Raw genomic sequence first — 19,733 nt, forward strand, 5'->3', positions numbered from 1 at the left:
CTCTTGTAGCGACTTTATTATGGTAGCTTACAAATTACAGTAAAGGTAAGTTATAAGGTCTTATTAGAAACACATTGCATGCATTGGCGCTGTATAGTAGGCTTATTTGTTACTTTAAATAAATCTTTTCAGCTTGCAGAATGAGACGACAACCAACGATTAATCAGGTAATGCGTACCCGTAACCCAGTATGATATCACCTGTTGCAACACTGGTAAGTAATTTAAATATGCTCACAGAGATTTAGTCATGCAGTCTGTTGGTTGTGATGGCTTAAGATGGAACCTGTTATTATGAGCGATCGGTATGATTCGACATAACGACAATTGTGACCCCGGCGCAGTTTTGATTACTATCATATGAGTCATATGTACGTGGGGTTATCGCTGCTTTGCATATACGTACAAGGACCAACTCATGTTTACTATTACCGAAGAGTTTTATTTCAAATGGTAAAAGATAGCAAGTTTAAACCGTCCTGCCATGCGCTAATTTTTGCCTTAAGCCTTCGTTTTTGCACAATATGAAAAACATCCAAAGAGTGAAGGATAAGACCTAATCTGTCATGTTAATGTTCTTCTTGTTACTGTAAATGAATAACAGAACCAACGAAGTTGTAACTACCACACCGGACTTGACGTCACTGATAGTGTCATCACAAACCTCGTACCAAAAGCATAATCTCTGACTCATGATAAAACGGGTAATAAATGGCAAATGCTATGCATATTTATAGTTAAAAGCAAAATTGTTATTGGATTTTTCAGTTGTCCAAAAATTTCGTGATGCCGGGAGATTTTTTTACAAGTTTGAAATATATGCGCGACTAAACAAATATGTGGTAAATAAAACAGTTGCATTCAAAACCAACTACACTTGTGGAACATACATAGGCAATATGCGGATACAATCCGGTTTCGCACAGGTCTTCGTAACAACAAAAGATAGGATAATATGAATTTAATGTTACATAACAGTTTAAAAATATAGGGAGAAACAAGGCATAAGGCAATAAGACTGCAAAACAAAGTCAAAAACATACTTGTTCTTAGAAACAGAAGAATTAGTTTTGGATCTAATCAAGACTGGGAAACGTTAGTGCAAGGCATTTGTGTTTTAATCAAATAGTTTATAGTGTCATACAACGCAAGTTATTTTAAGCTTCATGAACAGAATAACTCGGACTGACAGTCGGAGCGCTGGTCGATTTGGTGGTAGTGGACCTCGTGGCGGCTGACATGGAGTAGGAGGTTGGTTCAAATCCAGCTGCGTCTTTTACTCTATTTCTCAAACCTCCGAACAAGTTTCTAACTGGATGCCACCAAAATTTAAACATGTCCTCCCTCTTTACGCAAGTAATGTAGAAAACAAAGACTCCCTAAGCAATAGGAAAAAAGTCTAGTTGACCTATCTAAATGGCCGAACTGGTTACACAACTTGTTTTGTTTGTGTTATATTGTTTTTAGCTTAAGAGAAATAAATATGCGTCAATAACGAAAACAATGAAATTGCAAACAACCCACCTGAAAGGTGTTTAATAAAGCAAATATCCAATTCATCACTTGGTTGTATTCTACGTCTGTTGAAAAAAGCATGAGAAAGCCGAAAATCCATGTGAGACCAAGAGTCAGTGATAGTGAACAAGCCATTATGAGTTGGTTCATTTTGCTGTGTTTAGTAGCAGTGGACTGAATCTAAAAACACAAATATAGCGATTGTAAATGTGCATTTATTTAAAAGATTTTTTATTACCTTTTGGCGTTGAAAAACTGCCTTTCTCAGGACGAGGACCAATATGATGATATTGTTGAGCAACACTAATCCCACGATAAGAAGAAATCCGAAGTAAAGAGAGTAACCACTCAACCAGCACATATTATCAGCACGGTAAGTTGATGACAGGTATTCTGGATCATCTAAAACAGTATATAACTAAAAGATGAATTTGTACCTGCACTTTTACAAAAAGTCACAAAAAACAGTGGTCAGCTCAGAAAGTCAGGAACTATAAACTTCACTCAAGTAAAGGCACTCAAAGAAGCTTAACGCGGCCAACACAAACATAAATATATTTCTATCTGTGGCTATCCACCTACCATGTATACATGCATCCTCATTGGTAAGTTGCATATCAAAATGCAAGAGCGTAAGGCTAAGATTGAACCCGACAACAACCAATGGAAACCCATAAGCAAACAAACAGGCTTTCCGCATGTAGTCTTTGGTTGCAGTGTTAAATACCTGTCAAACAAACATAATGTATCCATCCTGTTAAAGCACAACCTACATCAGCTTATTACTTACTTTGACGAGAGCTGTATAAAGTTTGTTGCTGTACACCGCCATCCACATCCAACTTGTAAGAAAAGTGTATTGCATGAGTGAGGCGACGGCTGTGCACGCTTCAGGATGGTCGACATCGGATACACCAAACAAAAACACTAAATAGGCCACAAGAAGGTTGACACAGACATGGAGTTGAATCTGATTTGGTACTTTCTTTAATTGTTCTCTAAAAACAAACAATGAAATTATTGCGCTGTATAAAATAAATTGCGTTACGAAATACTAGCCTGTTAAGTACGTGTAACACGACAGTAGCAATAAAGCCACATAAAGACAGACCACATCCAATGTCACTTATAGTTGAAAGAACAACGTCCTCTGGCACTTCGATAGTCGACTAAAACGAACGAAAACAAACAATATTTTGGAGATAGTACTGTATGAAGACAAGTAAAGAAACTGTCCATAACAGTTACTTACAACCAACAGTGCAAAGTTGGTCAGGTGATTACATTTACACACCGGAGGATGAGCACTATTATCAAGACAACACCCATCCGTTTTCCAATCCAGATCGTCAAAATCCCAATACGCACATTGCTGACGAACTTTCTGCGCCTAAGAATACATGGACATATAGACTAGCCCAGGGGTGGGGAACCTGCGGCCTAAAGGCCATATGCGGTCTTTTGGGGCACAAAGTGCGGCCTTCGACGTCAAAATACATTTTTAGAATGCTATTGATACTACTGACTGCACCAGGCGCAGAAAAACTAGTCCCATAGAGCTACACGCAGCGATTTCCACAGAACTACCGAAAGCGCAAGGTTCTATTAATTTTGTTGCAAACGAATACTACTTGTTTGCGCATAATCGAATGTCTTAAACTCGTCTGTGATGTCACAAGGCGTCTTAGATTATTGATATTTGTAAACAAGCGAGTTTCTGGGTTAAATAAATCCTGAATGTTTTAGTGAAGGTGAAAATGAAGTCAGGAACTTTATTTAACTTCGGCATTAAGTCTTACAACACTACGAGGGAATAACAAAACGACCACTTTGCAAGTCAAAAATGTAAAACACCACTGTCATTGGCCTGAAATAGTCTATGCGGCCTAACGAGTGTTGATAAATTGTTTGGAGGCCTTTGCATACAAAAAGGTTCCCCAACCCTGGCCCAGCCTTTTACGAGACATCCTATAAAAATATGTAGACAACATGAAACACAATGTTAAGTGACAGTCAGTCTGACTTATGTGAAAATAAATTATAGATGAATCAGCAATACTTTAGGTTTGATTTCGTCAGTGATTTGAAAATTATACCATTAAACCTTGCGATCCGTTTTTTATTCCGTATTTAGTTCTTTCATTTGCGTGTTCCACCGAAACTGGTGGATCAAGGTTGGTTAGTGTCAGTCCGTCGCCGACTTCCACAGTAATAACCTGCCAAAAACATTATTTACATGAGTGGTCCTTTTTGGTGTAACTTCCCATTAAAGTCGATTACCAAGTTTAAAGTCGATTACGAATTTTCCATTCTAAAATTTTTATGATGATGTTGTGTGCCGTACATTAGCAATACTGTTCTTTATGCGATTAAAAATTACATTTCAAAGTCTTACAAATTCGACTTCCATTTCCGACGGGAATAGAGAATCGCCTTTGTGGAGAAAGAAAACTGTTCTCAACTTTGATCCATTTGTGTTCTCCCACGCTTGCGATATGACAGAGCTCGGGACAGAAATGTTCACCGGGACAACGCTCTCTACTTCAAGATCAACGTCTCCCTCTGGTGCGAACCACACATCGGCTGGAGCAGCCTCCGGAGCCTGCTCTGTTACCTAAATGTAACAAGAAAGCAATATAAAATCTCATCAACAAAATAGAGTTCGGTCTACACATCTAGTGATAATGCATTGGGCAAGTTAACATTTTAATGCCAATCCAATATTTTAGTCTATAGTACTCTATGACACGTTTCTTCTGGATCAAAATCTTCAAAGTTTGTTCCGTAGGACAAACCTTTACATTTTTACATGATTGAATAAAGTGTTACCAGCTAAGACCATTGATACAACAGTTTTACAAGACAATCATACCTTAATTGTGATGGATTCAGTCTTAATTTCAAGCGTAGGGTTGGTAGTATTTTCCAACACAATTTTATGCGCCAGGGCGCTCAGAGACTTCACGATTTTTTGCTTTATAATGGTCTCATTTCTTGTGTCTCTCTTTACTGGTGTCGGTGTGGTTGGTGCAGGATTGTTAGAAGTCTTGTTATTATTATTGTTGTTGCTATCAGCAGGAGGAGACGGCGCAGCCGCTTCAAGCGAACCTGTGAGTTGGGACGTGGTCGTGACTATATTTACCAAAAGACTTTGCGTCACCTGCAAAACGTTAAGTTTGGTAAATTGGAAACACTAAACCGGGACTTAAAATTACTTTAATTAAAAATGTAACTGCACGTCAGTGATAATGACATAAGCAATAGGTGATGCGTCTGCGAGGATGTATTCTGTACTTACAAATTCTCTAGTAGCTATGTTTTTGATAAAACAAGCGAATCGCCTTTGGCAAATCCAAATCAGTGTCGTAAATTACGCACATTACCTCTACTTTGCCTTCTTCAACGGCCTCGGCAATTGAATCAACAACTTCCAGCGTTTCCTGTACTTCCTTTTCTTTCAAATTCGAACCTGATGTAACAAGTTGAAGAGAGCTTGCAACTTTTTCTACGCTGTCTTGCGTAACATCTGACGTGTTGATCTGTGCAGTATTAAACACTCAGCGTTGCTAGGGCAATTTTTTTGAAGAATATAAATCTAAACCATAATTGACTGTGAGATAACACAAACCAAAAGTGACCTGACGCCGAAATGAATATAAACCAGTTTGGAGATGGAACTAACAGAATACAAACCAGTTTAAAAAACAAAACTGATTTAACTTAGCGGTTTTCTGGGGACCGCAGTCCTTTAGGGGTCGGTGATACAATTTTGGGGGGACCGCGAAGCGGTTGAAGTAATTTTATTATCTTTTTTAGCGTTAGTTTATGTCACTGAATAAGTGTAAATTAAAATTAGAACTGAGAATCGACTGTCTACATTGCTAAACAATATCCTTTATTAAATGACAACTATCAAAAATGCAATTGTTCGCGCACAATCGTAATGCTTTTTGTCACAAGCTGTCTTTGGATTATTATTATGCGCAATTTGGCATAACTAGCTAAAATCCTGCAATTAACTTTCGTTTTTCTGAAATGCACACTCCAGCTAAAGGAGACCTCGAAATAATGGCAAAGGGACCGTTTTGAAAAAAAAACTTTTACGTGACAACTTTAAGCTTTGTCTGACAATAGTTAATGTAATTCATATATACATTCTATGATTGCTTGCATAAAGTGTTCGCGGGCCCCACAAAAGCTGCAGTAAAGGTGCAATGGATTAGACCAGGGCTTCCCAAATTGGGGGTCGCGACCCCGGAAGGGGTCGCTTAACCAACTTGAGGGGTCGCAGAGAGCTGTACCAATTTTTGCAAAAAGTACTCCATACACTGGCGCAGAATACGGGGGTGCGAGGGTGCCGCACACCCCCGGCCTTTACCTTTGTATAACGTCAAAATCGCGTCTTTGTTCAAGTTACGTCGATTTTAAAACTTTTTCAGCCAAGCGCAAACGCGTTTGTAGTGACGCCATTGATCGAACAGACGTCGGTTGAAACGCGACGATTGCAATTGTTTTGAAATACAGGCAATACATTTACGATTTCTAAGCAGTGTTTAATATCCGTTTGCAAAGAACTGCAACGGCCTAAACTTGGGCCAAGGTGACCTCAGTTTAGGCGTCAACAATACATGATTTAAAACTTAAATTTATTTTCCGCCCTAACAAATTACTTAAAACCTAAATCGTTGTGAAACTTGCCGATTCGGTAAATCGTCCTTTATGAACGGTATGTTCTCGACGCACAGCAAACGTTCAAACCACAATGAGAAATTGTGGCAAGTGCCTATTTGCAAAACTATATGTCAGAAAGTAAGGCTTAAGCACCTAAAAGTTGACTCCGAGTACCGGTAGGTTGTTGTTAGTTTTCGTTTGAATTGGTCGTTTCAATAAATACAACAAACGTATTTTTCGCACCGTTTATCATATTATCCGTGAAGGGTCGCGAAAAATTTGAAGAGATTAAAAAGGGTCGCGATCAAAAAAGTTTGGGAAGCCCTGGATTAGACTACCCCGGTACACATAACCAAGATATACTCATTACAGCAGTTGGCCTATACCTTAATTTCTTCAATTTTTACTTCGCATGTTACTGATGACAGACTGTTGATATCGAATTGCGTCGAGTGAAGTTCACCATTTACTCCGAAGCTTTGAGTCGGAACGCAGCGCAAAGACGCTTGTGAGTATCCTACAGATCAGATAGAGAAATACTTCACAGAGACAACAAAACTTTACCAGCAACATTCGAGAGTTACCTTTGGGGCAAACATCCAAAGAAGAACCTAATGCATTCACAGAGACTTCGGGAAAGGTGAAGTCGCCCACTTTTTGACCTTGACACGAAGCTGGAACAAAGTTGGCATATCAAGCAAAAACAGATTTTATGTTTTCTATTGATTCATGTTCGCATACCAGTTCGGGGAATTCCCACCAGCAAAAGTCCCGCATTTTTATGGATTTTGTAATGTTGGAGGTAGGTGTCCAAAAAAACTGACGGTTGTTTATAACCATTGTAAAACTGCACCAAGTATCTGTGATAAAAGCAAGGTAACACTGCTACGGACTTGCACTAGGTAAATCCACCTGCTAACCAAGATTGATAACTATGATTACATAACATATATTAAATAGTAAGGTTGTAAAGTTTTTTATAATTTTTGTACCTGGTAAAATGACGCTAATTTTAGATTTAGATTTATTCCCATTCAAATTTTTTGATATACAGCCATGAAGAGACATCTTTGATTTAAATTATAATGCACATGTATCGCATACCTCACTATTGATCCAAAATATATGTTCTGAACAAAAATTCTTCTCACATCTTTGTTATTAAATGTATATACTTGAAGTAGGTTTTCCTGAAGTTTGTTCTTTAAATCACTTTGAACCAATGAGTTTGATGTGAAGTTTTGTGAAAATTCATGAAGATACAACCCTGGGAATTGTACCAAATATCAATGTAAATACTGTACTTGCTTGCTAAAATACAAATTCTGTTTTAAAAAGCCAATTGTGTGATGTTAAGTAACTTGCACTTAAAATCCTCATTAAATATGACACAAGTTTGCCTAAACTCTTAGTGATCAACTGAGCAGCTTTAATAAATTACTTTTGCATATTTTTCCATTGCCTTCATATCCCATATTGCAGGTACATGTGTAACTTCCAATTGAGTTGGCACACTTTGCATTCTTATCGCATCCATCAGTGTTTTCTTTGCATTCATTAATATCTATTACCAAAAATAGTCATGTCAAGGTCTAAATACATAAAGTTTATTAACTTTTTTTTAAAGTATTCTTGTTGAGATAACATACCTGACAGCAGCCAGTACATTACTATACATTTCAAAACAGTGCGCAAATAATATACATGTATTAGTGTAAACCCAATTTGCATACCTTCACACTTTATTCCATTTCCAGCAAATCCAATTTTGCATTTACATTCAAAAGTGCCAGGCGTGTTCATGCACAAACCATAGGTTGTGTGACAGTTGTCTGTTCTTATTGAGCATTCATCAATGTCTTGGCATACAGTACCAGTGCCAACATATCCATCCTTGCATTTACATAGAAAGCTTCCTACTGTATTGGTACATGTGGCGTCTGTATGGCAAGGGGTTTCATTACACTCATTCCTATCTGCACAATTCCTACCATCTCCAATGTATCCAACTTTACAAGAACATGTGTACGTTCCAAATGTATCAGCACATGTTGCTTGTGCGTGACATTGGTTAGTATTATCCTGACACTCATTTTTGTTAACACACTGGTTTCCATCACTTACATAGCCAGGTGTACAAAGGCACTGATACGATCCTGGAATATTACTGCATTTAGTGTGAGAAGGACAAGTTCCTGCAACCAGACATTCATCAATGTCAGTACAACTAACTCCATTTCCCCGAAAACCAGCCTTACACTTACAACTGAATGTCCCAGGGCTGTTAATACAGTCTGCATTTCCATGACAGTTGTTTGGCCCGACAACACATTCATTAACATCAATGCAAGTTTTTCCATTGCCAGTGAAATGATTATCACACTTGCAGGTGTAACTTCCAACGGTGTTTGTACACATAGCATTAGTTTTTGCGCATTGGTGCACACCAGTTTTGCATTCATCAACATCAACACAAGTGTTTCCGGTTCCATTATACCCTTGGTTGCAAGTGCAAATATAACTACCAACTGTGTTTTTACAAGCTGCATTGGGAGAACATGAATGCATCCGAAATGTACATTCATCTATATCAAAGCAGTGGGTTCCATTTGCTGAAAATCCTGTTTTACAAACGCATAAAAAACTGCCAACAGTGTTAGAACACTCAGAGGAAATGTGGCAATTATGTGAGCCTGTGCATTCATCATAATCACTGCACACCATTCCACTACCAGTAAAACCTGGATTACACTGACATGCAAAACTGCCAACTCTATTAACACAAGTGGCTTTGGTGTGACAGTTATTCTCACCAGTTAAACATTCATCAATATCTTCACAAGTTGTTCCATTTCCAGTAAATCCAGAATTACAAGTGCATACAAAACTGCCGTCTGTATTATTGCAAGTTGCATTGCCATGACAGTTGTCTTTATTCAGATGACATTCATCAATATCTTCACAAGTTGTTCCATTTCCAGTAAATCCAGAATCACAAGTGCAAACATAAGTGCCAACTGTATTATTGCAAGTTGCATTGGCATGGCAGTTGTCTTTATTCAGATGACATTCATCAATATCTTCACAAGTTGTTCCATTTCCAGTAAATCCAGAATTACAAGTGCATACAAAACTGCCGTCTGCATTATTGCAAGTTGCATTGCCATGACAGTTGTTTTCATTCAGATGACATTCATCAATATCTTCACAAGTTGTTCCATTTCCAGTAAATCCAGAATTACAAGTGCAAACATAAGTGCCAACTGTATTATTGCAAGTTGCATTGGCATGGCAGTTGTCTTTATTCAGATGACATTCATCAATATCTTCACAAGTTGTTCCATTTCCAGTAAATCCAGAATTACAAGTGCATACAAAACTGCCGTCTGCATTATTGCAAGTTGCATTGCCATGGCAGTTGTTTTCATTCAGATGACATTCATCAATATCTACACAAGTTGTTCCATTTCCAGTAAATCCAGAATTACAAGTGCATACAAAACTGCCGTCTGTATTATTGCAAGTTGCATTGCCATGACAGTTGTCTTTATTCAGATGACATTCATCAATATCTTCACAAGTTGTTCCATTTCCAATAAATCCAGAATCACAAGTGCAAACATAACTGCCATCTGTATTATTGCAAGTTGCATGGCCATGACAGTTGTCTTTATTCAGATGACATTCATCAATATCTTCACAAGTTGTTCCATTTCCAGTAAATCCAGAATCACAAGTGCAAACATAAGTGCCAACTGTATTATTGCAAGTTGCATTGGCATGGCAGTTGTCTTTATTCAGATGACATTCATCAATATCTTCACAAGTTGTTCCATTTCCAGTAAATCCAGAATTGCAAGTGCATACAAAACTGCCGTCTGCATTATTGCAAGTTGCATTGCCATTACAGTTGTTTTCATTCAGATGACATTCATCAATATCTTCACAAGTTGTTCCATTTCCAGTAAATCCAGAATTACAAGTGCATACAAAACTGCCGTCTGTATTATTGCAAGTTGCATTGCCATGACAGTTGTCTTTATTCAGATGACATTCATCAATATCTTCACAAGTAGTTCCATTTCCAGTAGATCCAGAATTACAAGTGCATACAAAACTACCAACTGTATTATTGCAAGTTGCATTGCCATGGCAGTTGTCTTTATTCAGATGACATTCATCAATTTCTTCACAAGTTGTTCCATTTCCAGTAAATCCAGAATCACAAGTGCAAACATAACTGCCAACTGTATTATTGCAAGTTGCATTGCCATGACAGTTGTCTTTATTCAGATGACATTCATCAATATCTTCACAAGTTGTTCCATTTCCAGTAAATCCAGAATTACAAGTGCATACAAAACTGCGAACTGTATTATTGCAAGTTGCATTGCCATGGCAGTTGTCTTTATTCAGATGACATTCTTCAATATCTTCACAAGTTGTTCCATTTCCAGTAAATCCAAAATTACAAGAGCATACAAAACTGCCAACTGTATTATTGCAAATAGCATTGCCATGACAGTTGTCTTTATTCAGATGACATTCATCAATATCTTCACAAGTTGTTCCATTTCCAGTAAATCCAGTATTGCAAGTGCAAACATAACTGCCAACTGTATTATTGCAAGTTGCATTGGCATGGCAGTTGTCTTTATTCATATGACATTCATCAATATCTTCACAAGTTGACCCGTTTCCAGTAAATCCAAAATTACAAGTGCAAAGAAAACTGCCAACTGTATTATTGCAAGTTGCATTGCCATGGCAGTTGTCTTTATTCAGATGACATTCATCAATATCTTCACAAGTTGTTCCATTTCCAGTAAATCCAGAATTACAAGTGCAAACAAAACTGCCAACTGTATTATTGCAAGTTGCATTGCCATGACAGTTGTTTTCATTCAGAAGACATTCATCAATATCTTCACAAGTTGTTCCATTTCCAGTAAATCCAGAATTACAAGTGCAAACAAAACTGCCAACTGTATTATTGCAAGTTGCGTTGCCATGACAGTTGTCTTTAGTCAGATGACATTCATCAATATCTTCACAAGTTGTTCCATTTCCAATAAATCCAGAATTACAAGTGCATACAAAACTGCTAACTGTATTATTGCAAGTTGCATTGCCATGGCAGTTGTCTTTATTCAGATGACATTCATCAATATCTTCACAAGTTGTTCCATTTCCAGTAAATCCAGAATTACAAGTGCAAAGATAACTGCCAACTGTATTATTGCAAGTTGCATTGGCATGGCAGTTGTCTTTATTCAGATGACATTCATCAATATCTTCACAAGTTGTTCCATTTCCAGTAAATCCAGAATTACAAGTGCAAAGATAACTGCCAACTGTATTGTTGCAAGTTGCATTGCCTTGGCAGTTGTCTTCATGCATATGACATTCATCAACATCTTCGCAAGTTGTCCCATTTCCAGTGAATCCAGAATTACAATTGCAAAGAAACCTGCCAACTGTATTATTGCAAGTTGCATTGCCATGGCAGTTGTATTCATTCAGATGACATTCATCAATATCTTCACAGGTTGTCCCATTTCCAGTAAATCCAGAATTACAAGTGCATGCAAAACTGCCAACTGTATTATTGCAAGTTGCGTTGCCATGACAGTTGTCTTTAGTCAGATGACATTCATCAATATCTTCACAAGTTGTTCCATTTCCAATAAATCCAGAATTACAAGTGCATACAAAACTGCTAACTGTATTATTGCAAGTTGCATTGCCATGGCAGTTGTCTTCATTCAGATGACATTCATCAATATCTTCACAAGTTGTTCCATTTCCAGTAAATCCAGAATTACAAGTGCAAAGATAACTGCCAACTGTATTATTGCAAGTTGCATTGGCATGGCAGTTGTCTTTATTCAGATGACATTCATCAATATCTTCACAAGTTGTTCCATTTCCAGTAAATCCAGAATTACAAGTGCAAAGATAACTGCCAACTGTATTGTTGCAAGTTGCATTGCCATGGCAGTTGTCTTTATCTAGATGACATTCATCAATATCTTCACAAGTTGTTCCATTTCCAGTAAATCCAGAATTACAAGTGCAAACAAAACTGCCAACTGTATTATTGCAAGTTGCATTGCCATGACAGTTGTCTTTATCCAAATGACATTCATCAATATCTTCACAAGTTGTTCCATTTCCAGTAAATCCAGAATTACAAGTGCATACAAAACTGCCCACTGTATTATTGCAAGTTGCATTGCCATGACAGTTGTCTTTATCCAGATGACATTCATCAATATCTTCACAAGTTGTTCCATTTCCAGTAAATCCAGAATTACAAGTGCAAATATAACTGCCAACTGTATTATTGCAATTTGCATTGCCTTGGCAGTTGTCTTCATGCATATGACATTCATCAACATCTTCGCAAGTTGTCCCATTTCCAGTGAATCCAGAATTACAATTGCAAAGAAACCTGCCAACTGTATTATTGCAAGTTGCATTGCCATGGCAGTTGTCTTCATTCAGATGACATTCATCAATATCTTCACAGGTTGTCCCATTTCCAGTAAATCCAGAATTACAAGTGCATGCAAAACTGCCAACTGTATTATTGCAAGTTGCGTTGCCATGACAGTTGTCTTTAGTCAGATGACATTCATCAATATCTTCACAAGTTGTTCCATTTCCAATAAATCCAGAATTACAAGTGCATACAAAACTGTTAACTGTATTATTGCAAGTTGCATTGCCATGGCAGTTGTCTTTATTCAGATGACATTCATCAATATCTTCACAAGTTGTTCCATTTCCAGTGAATCCAGAATTACAAGTGCAAAGATAACTGCCAACTGTATTATTGCAAGTTGCATTGGCATGGCAGTTGTCTTTATTCAGATGACATTCATCAATATCTTCACAAGTTGTTCCATTTCCAGTAAATCCAGAATTACAAGAGCAAAGATAACTGCCAACTGTATTGTTGCAAGTTGCATTGCCATGGCAGTTGTCTTTATTAAGATTACATTCATCAATATCTTCACAAGTTGTTCTATTTCCAGTGAATCCAGAATTGCAAGTGCATACAAAACTGCCAACTGTATTATTGCAAGCTGCATTGCCATGGCAGTTGTCTTCATTCAGATGACATTCATCAATATCTTCACAAGTTGTTCCATTTCCAGTAAATCCAGAATTACAAGTGCAAACAAAACTGCCAACTGTATTGTTGCAAGTTGCATTGCAATGGCAGTTGTCTTCATTCAGATGACATTCATCAATATCTTCACAAGTTGTTCCATTTCCAGTAAATCCAGAATTACACGTGCAAACAAAACTGCCAACTGTATTATTGCAAGTTGCATTGCCATGGCAGTTGTCTTTATTCAGATGACATTCATCAATATCTTCACAAGTAGTTCCATTTCCAGTAAATCCAGAATTACACATGCAAACAAAACTACCAACTGTATTATTGCAAGTTGCATTGCCATGGCAGTTGTCTTTATTCATATGACATTCATCAATATCTTCACAAGTTGTTCCATTTCCAGTAAATCCAGAATTACACGTGCAAACAAAACTGCCAACTGTATTATTGCAAGTTGCATTGCCATGGCAGTTGTCTTCATTCAGATGACATTCATCAATATCTTCACAAGTAGTTCCATTTCCAGTAAATCCAGAATTGCAAGTGCATACAAAACTGCCAACTGTATTATTGCAAGTTGCATTGCCATGGCAGTTGTCTTCATTCAGATGACATTCATCAATATCTTCACAGGTTGTTCCATTTCCAGTAAATCCAGAATTGCAAGTGCATGCAAAACTGCCAACTGTATTATTGCAAGTTGCGTTGCCATGACAGTTGTCTTTATTCAGATGACATTCATCAATATCTTCACAAGTTGTTCCATTTCCAGTAAATCCAGAATTGCAAGTGCATACAAAACTGCCAACTGTATTATTGCAAGTTGCATTGCCATGGCAGTTGTCTTCATTCAGATGACATTCATCAATATCTTCACAGGTTGTTCCATTTCCAGTAAATCCAGAATTGCAAGTGCATACAAAACTGCCAACTGTATTATTGCAAGTTGCATTGCCATGGCAGTTGTCTTCATTCAGATGACATTCATTAATATCTTCACAAGTTGTTCCATTTCCAGTAAATCCAGAATTACAAGTGCAAACAAAACTGCCAACTGTATTATTGCAAGTTGCATTGCCATGGCAGTTGTCTTCATTCAGATGACATTCATCAATATCTTCACAGGTTGTTCCATTTCCAGTAAATCCAGAATTGCAAGTGCATGCAAAACTGCCAACTGTATTATTGCAAGTGGCGTTGCCGTGACAGTTGTCTTTATTCAGATGACATTCATCAATATCTTCACAAGTTGTTCCATTTCCAGTAAATCCAGAATTGCAAGTGCATACAAAACTGCCAACAGTATTATTGCAAGTTGCGTTGACGTGACAGTTGTCTTTATTCAGATGACATTCATCAATATCTTCACAAGTTGTTCCATTTCCAGTAAATCCAGAATTGCAAGTGCATACAAAACTGCCAACTGTATTATTGCAAGTTGCATTGCCATGGCAGTTGTCTTTATTCAGATGACATTCATCAATATCTTCACAGGTTGTTCCATTTCCAGTAAATCCAGAATTACAAGTGCAAAGATAACTGCCAACTGTATTATTGCAAGTTGCATTGGCATGGCAGTTGTCTTTATTCAGATGACATTCATCAATATCTTCACAAGTTGTTCCATTTCCAGTAAATCCAGAATAACAAGTGCAAAGATAACTGCCAACTGTATTGTTGCAAGTTGCATTGCCATGGCAGTTGTCTTCATTAAGATAACATTCATCAATATCTTCACAAGTAGTTCCATTTCCAGTAAATCCAGAATTACAAGTGCATGCAAAACTGCCAACTGTATTATTGCAAGTTGCATTGCCATGACAGTTTTCTTCATTCAGATGGCATTGATCAATATCTTCACAAGTTGTTCTATTTCCAGTGAATCCAGAATTACAAGTGCAAACATAGCTGCCAACTGTATTATTGCAAGTTGCATTGCCATGGCAGTTGTCTTCATTCAGATGACATTCATCAATATCTTCACAAGTAGTTCCATTTCCAGTAAATCCAGAATTGCAAGTGCATACAAAATTGCCAACTGTATTATTGCAAGCTGCATTGCCATGGCAGTTGTCTTCATTCAGATGACATTCATCAATATCTTCACAAGTTGTTCCATTTCCAGTAAATCCAGAATTACAAGTGCAAAGATAACTGCCAACTGTATTATTGCAAGTTGCATTGGCATGGCAGTTGTCTTTATTCAGATGACATTCATCAATATCTTCACAAGTTGTTCCATTTCCAGTAAATCCAGAATTACAAGAGCAAAGATAACTGCCAACTCTATTGTTGCAAGTTGCATTGCCATGGCAGTTGTCTTCATTAAGATTACATTCATCAATATCTTCACAAGTAGTTCCATTTCCAGTAAATCCAGAATTACAAGTGCATGCAAAACTGCCAACTGTATTATTGCAAGTTGCATTGCCATGGCAGTTGTCTTCATTCAGATGGCATTCATCAATATCTTCACAAGTTGTTCTGTTTCCAGTGAATCCAGAATTACAAGTGCAAACATAGCTGCCAACTGTATTATTGCAAGTTGCATTGCCATGGCAGTTGTCTTCATTCAGATGACATTCATCAATATCTTCACAAGTAGTTCCATTTCCAGTAAATCCAGAATTACAAGTGCATACAAAACTGCCAACTGTATTATTGCAAGCTGCATTGTCATGGCAGTTGTCTTCATTCAGATGACATTCATCAATATCTTCACAAGTTGTTCCATTTCCAGTAAATCCAGAATTACAAGTGCAAACAAAACTGCCAACTGTATTGTTGCAAGTTGCATTGCAATGGCAGTTGTCTTCATTCAGATGACATTCATCAATATCTTCACAAGTTGTTCCATTTCCAGTAAATCCAGAATTACACGTGCAAACAAAACTGCCAACTGTATTATTGCAAGTTGCATTGCCATGGCAGTTGTCTTTATTCAGATGACATTCATCAATATCTTCACAAGTAGTTCCATTTCCAGTAAATCCAGAATTACACATGCAAACAAAACTGCCAACTGTATTATTGCAAGTTGCATTGCCATGGCAGTTGTCTTTATTCAGATGACATTCATCAATATCTTCACAAGTAGTTCCATTTCCAGTAAATCCAGAATTACACATGCAAACAAAACTACCAACTGTATTATTGCAAGTTGCATTGCCATGGCAGTTGTCTTTATTCAGATTGCATTCATCAATATCTTCACAAGTTGTTCCATTTCCAGTAAATCCAGAATTACACGTGCAAACAAAACTGCCAACTGTATTATTGCAAGTTGCATTGCCATGGCAGTTGTCTTCATTCAGATGACATTCATCAATATCTTCACAAGTAGTTCCATTTCCAGTAAATCCAGAATTGCAAGTGCATACAAAACTGCCAACTGTATTATTGCAAGTTGCATTGCCATGGCAGTTGTCTTCATTCAGATGACATTCATCAATATCTTCACAAGTTGTTCCGTTTCCAGTTAATCCAGAATTACAAGTGCAAACAAAACTGCCAACTGTATTATTGCAAGTTGCATTGCCATGGCAGTTGTCTTTATTCATATGACATTCATCAATATCTTCACAAGTTGTTACATTTCCAGTAAATCCAGAATTACACATGCAAACAAAACTGCCAACTGTATTATTGCAAGTTGCATTGCCATGACAGTTGTCTTTATTCAGATGACATTCATCAATATCTTCACAAGTTTTTCCATTTCCAGTAAATCCAGAATTGCAAGTGCAAACAAAACTGCCAACTGTATTATTGCAAGTTGCATTGCCATGGCAGTTGTCTTTATTCAGATGACATTCATCAATATCTTCACAAGTTGTTCCATTTCCTGTGAATCCAGAATTACAAGTGCAAAGAAAACTGCCAACTGTATTATTGCAAGTTGCATTGCCATGGCAGTTGTCTTTATTCAGATGACATTCATCAATATCTTCACAAGTTGTTCCATTTCCAGTGAATCCAGAATTACAAGTGCAAACATAGCTGCCAATTGTATTATTGCAAGTTGCATTGCCATGGCAGTTGTCTTCATTCCGATGACATTCATCAATATCTTCACAAGTTGTTCCATTACCAGTAAATCCAGAATTGCAAGTGCATACAAAACTGCCAACTGTATTATTGCAAGTTGCATTGCCATGGCAGTTCTCTTCATTCAGATGACATTCATCAATATCTTCACAAGTTGTTCCACTTCCAGTAAATCCAGAATTGCAAGTGCATACAAAACTGCCATCTGTATTATTGCAAGTTGCATTGCCATGGCAGTTGTCTTCATTCAGATGACATTCATCAATATCTTCACAAGTTGTTCCATTTCCAGTAAATCCAGAATTGCAAGTGCAAAGATAACTGCCAACTGTATTATTGCAAGTTGCATTGCCATGGCAGTTGTCTTCATTAAGATGACATTCATCAATATCTTCACAAGTAGTTCCATTTCCAGTAAATCCAGAATTACAAGTGCAAAGATAACTGCCAACTGTATTATTGCAAGTTGCATTGCCATGGCAGTTGTCTTCATTCAGATGACATTCATCAATATCTTCACAAGTTGTTCCATTTCCAGTAAATCCAGAATTGCAAGTGCATACAAAACTGCCAACTGTATTATTGCAAGTTGCATTGCCATGGCAGTTGTCTTCATTCAGATGACATTCATCAATATCTTCACAAGTTGTTCCATTTCCAGTAAATCCAGAATTACAAGTGCAAACAAAACTGCCAACTGTGTTGTTGCAAGTTGCATTGCCATGGCAGTTGTCTTCATTAAGACGACATTCATCAATATCTTCACAAGTAGTTCCATTTCCAGTAAATCCAGAATTGCAAGTGCATAAAAAACTGCCAACTGTATTATTGCAAGTTGCATTGCCATGGCAGTTGTCTTCATTCAGATGACATTCATCAATATCTTCACAAGTTGTTCCATTTCCAGTGAATCCAGAATTGCAAGTGCATACAAAACTGCCAACTGTATTATTGCAAGTTGCATTGCCGTGGCAGTTGTCTTCATTTAAACGACATTGATCAATATCTTCACAAGTTGTTCCATTTCCAGTAAATCCAGAATTACAAGTGCAAACAAAACTGCCAACTGTGTTGTTGCAAGTTGCATTGCCATGGCAGTTGTCTTCATTCAGATGACATTCATCAATATCTTCACAAGTTGTTCCATTTCCAGTAAATCCAGAATTACAAGTGCAAACAAAACTGCCAACTGTGTTGTTGCAAGTTGCATTGCCATGGCAGTTGTCTTCATTAAGATGACATTCATCAATATCTTCACAAGTTGTTCCATTTCCAGTAAATCCAGAATTACAAGTGCATACATAGCTGCCAACTGTATTATTGCAAGTTGCATTGCCATGGCAGTTGTCTTCGTTCAGATGACAGTCATCAATATCTTCACAAGTAGTTCCATTTCCAGTAAATCCAGAATTACAAGTGCATACAAAACTGCCAACTGTATTATTGCAAGTTGCATTGCCATGGCAGTTGTCTTCATTCAGATGACATTCATCAATATCTTCACACGTTGTTCCATTTCCAATAAATCCAGAATTACAAGTGCATAAAAAACTGCCAACTGTATTATTGCAAGTTGCATTGCCATGGCAGTTGTCTTCATTCAGATGACATACATCAATATCTTCACAAGTTGTTCCATTTCCAGTGAATCCAGAATTGCAAGTGCATACAAAACTGCCAACTGTATTATTGCAAGTTGCATTGCCATGGCAGTTGTCTTCATTCAAAAGACATTCATCAATATCTCCACAAGTTGTTCCATTTCCAGTAAATCCAGAATTGCAAGTGCATACAAAACTGCCAACTGTATTATTGCAAGTTGCATTGCCATGGCAGTTGTCTTCATTCAGATGACATTCATCAATATCTTCACAAGTTGTTCCATTTCCAGTAAATCCAGAATTGCAAGTGCACACAAAACTGCCAACTGTGTTGTTGCAAGTAGCATTTCCATGACAGTTCACTGCATTTAGAGTATATTCTTCATTAATGTTGCATTGTTAGTAAACTGAATAATCACAGATACAATTTTAATGTCTGATGTGTAAGTTTACTTTAAAATATTTCATAAATATCAAAAAAATAAAAGTAGATAAAGTTGTTATGTTTCATTAAGCACTAATGTTTTTTGCAAGTATTAGTAGTGTGAGTGCCACTTTTTATCATTATCTGGAATTCTTACTTTTGCATGTTTTTGAAATTAAAAAAAGGAAGTTTTTTATCGTGATCTACTGTAATGAAATGATTGAGAAGCGAAGTTGAAGCAACATATCTGCATAATCAACTTTGGTTTTTGTTCAATTTGATGCAAGGTTCTGCTTGTCTGTAGGTCATTTATACTAATCCCACAATTTCAAAAGATCTTGGTGCAT

At 37.2% G+C, this 19,733-nt stretch overlaps 1 protein-coding gene across 1 annotated transcript; it reads right to left on the bottom strand.

Moving 5' to 3' along the window:
- Window positions 1–481: 481 nt before the first annotated feature.
- On the bottom strand, window positions 482–19,695 carry LOC145213246 (uncharacterized). Its single transcript, XM_080081479.1, has 20 exons — window positions 19,647–19,695; window positions 13,190–19,324; window positions 9,625–13,138; window positions 7,919–9,552; window positions 7,627–7,749; window positions 7,290–7,452; window positions 6,927–7,045; window positions 6,770–6,859; window positions 6,572–6,702; window positions 4,898–5,053; window positions 4,387–4,674; window positions 3,910–4,128; window positions 3,611–3,730; window positions 2,767–2,904; window positions 2,574–2,683; window positions 2,305–2,512; window positions 2,097–2,241; window positions 1,753–1,916; window positions 1,524–1,694; window positions 482–1,378 (listed from the first exon to the last, which is right to left on the bottom strand). Exons 1-20 carry the CDS (start codon window positions 19,693–19,695, stop codon window positions 1,157–1,159), a joined length of 13,899 nt encoding a protein of 4,632 aa, XP_079937605.1. The 3' UTR covers window positions 482–1,156.
- Window positions 19,696–19,733: the final 38 nt, after the last annotated feature.

This window comes from Phallusia mammillata, chromosome 2, assembly GCF_965637545.1.
Source record: "Phallusia mammillata chromosome 2, kaPhaMamm4.hap1.1, whole genome shotgun sequence".
In the NCBI taxonomy this organism is placed as follows: Eukaryota; Metazoa; Chordata; class Ascidiacea; order Phlebobranchia; family Ascidiidae; genus Phallusia; species Phallusia mammillata.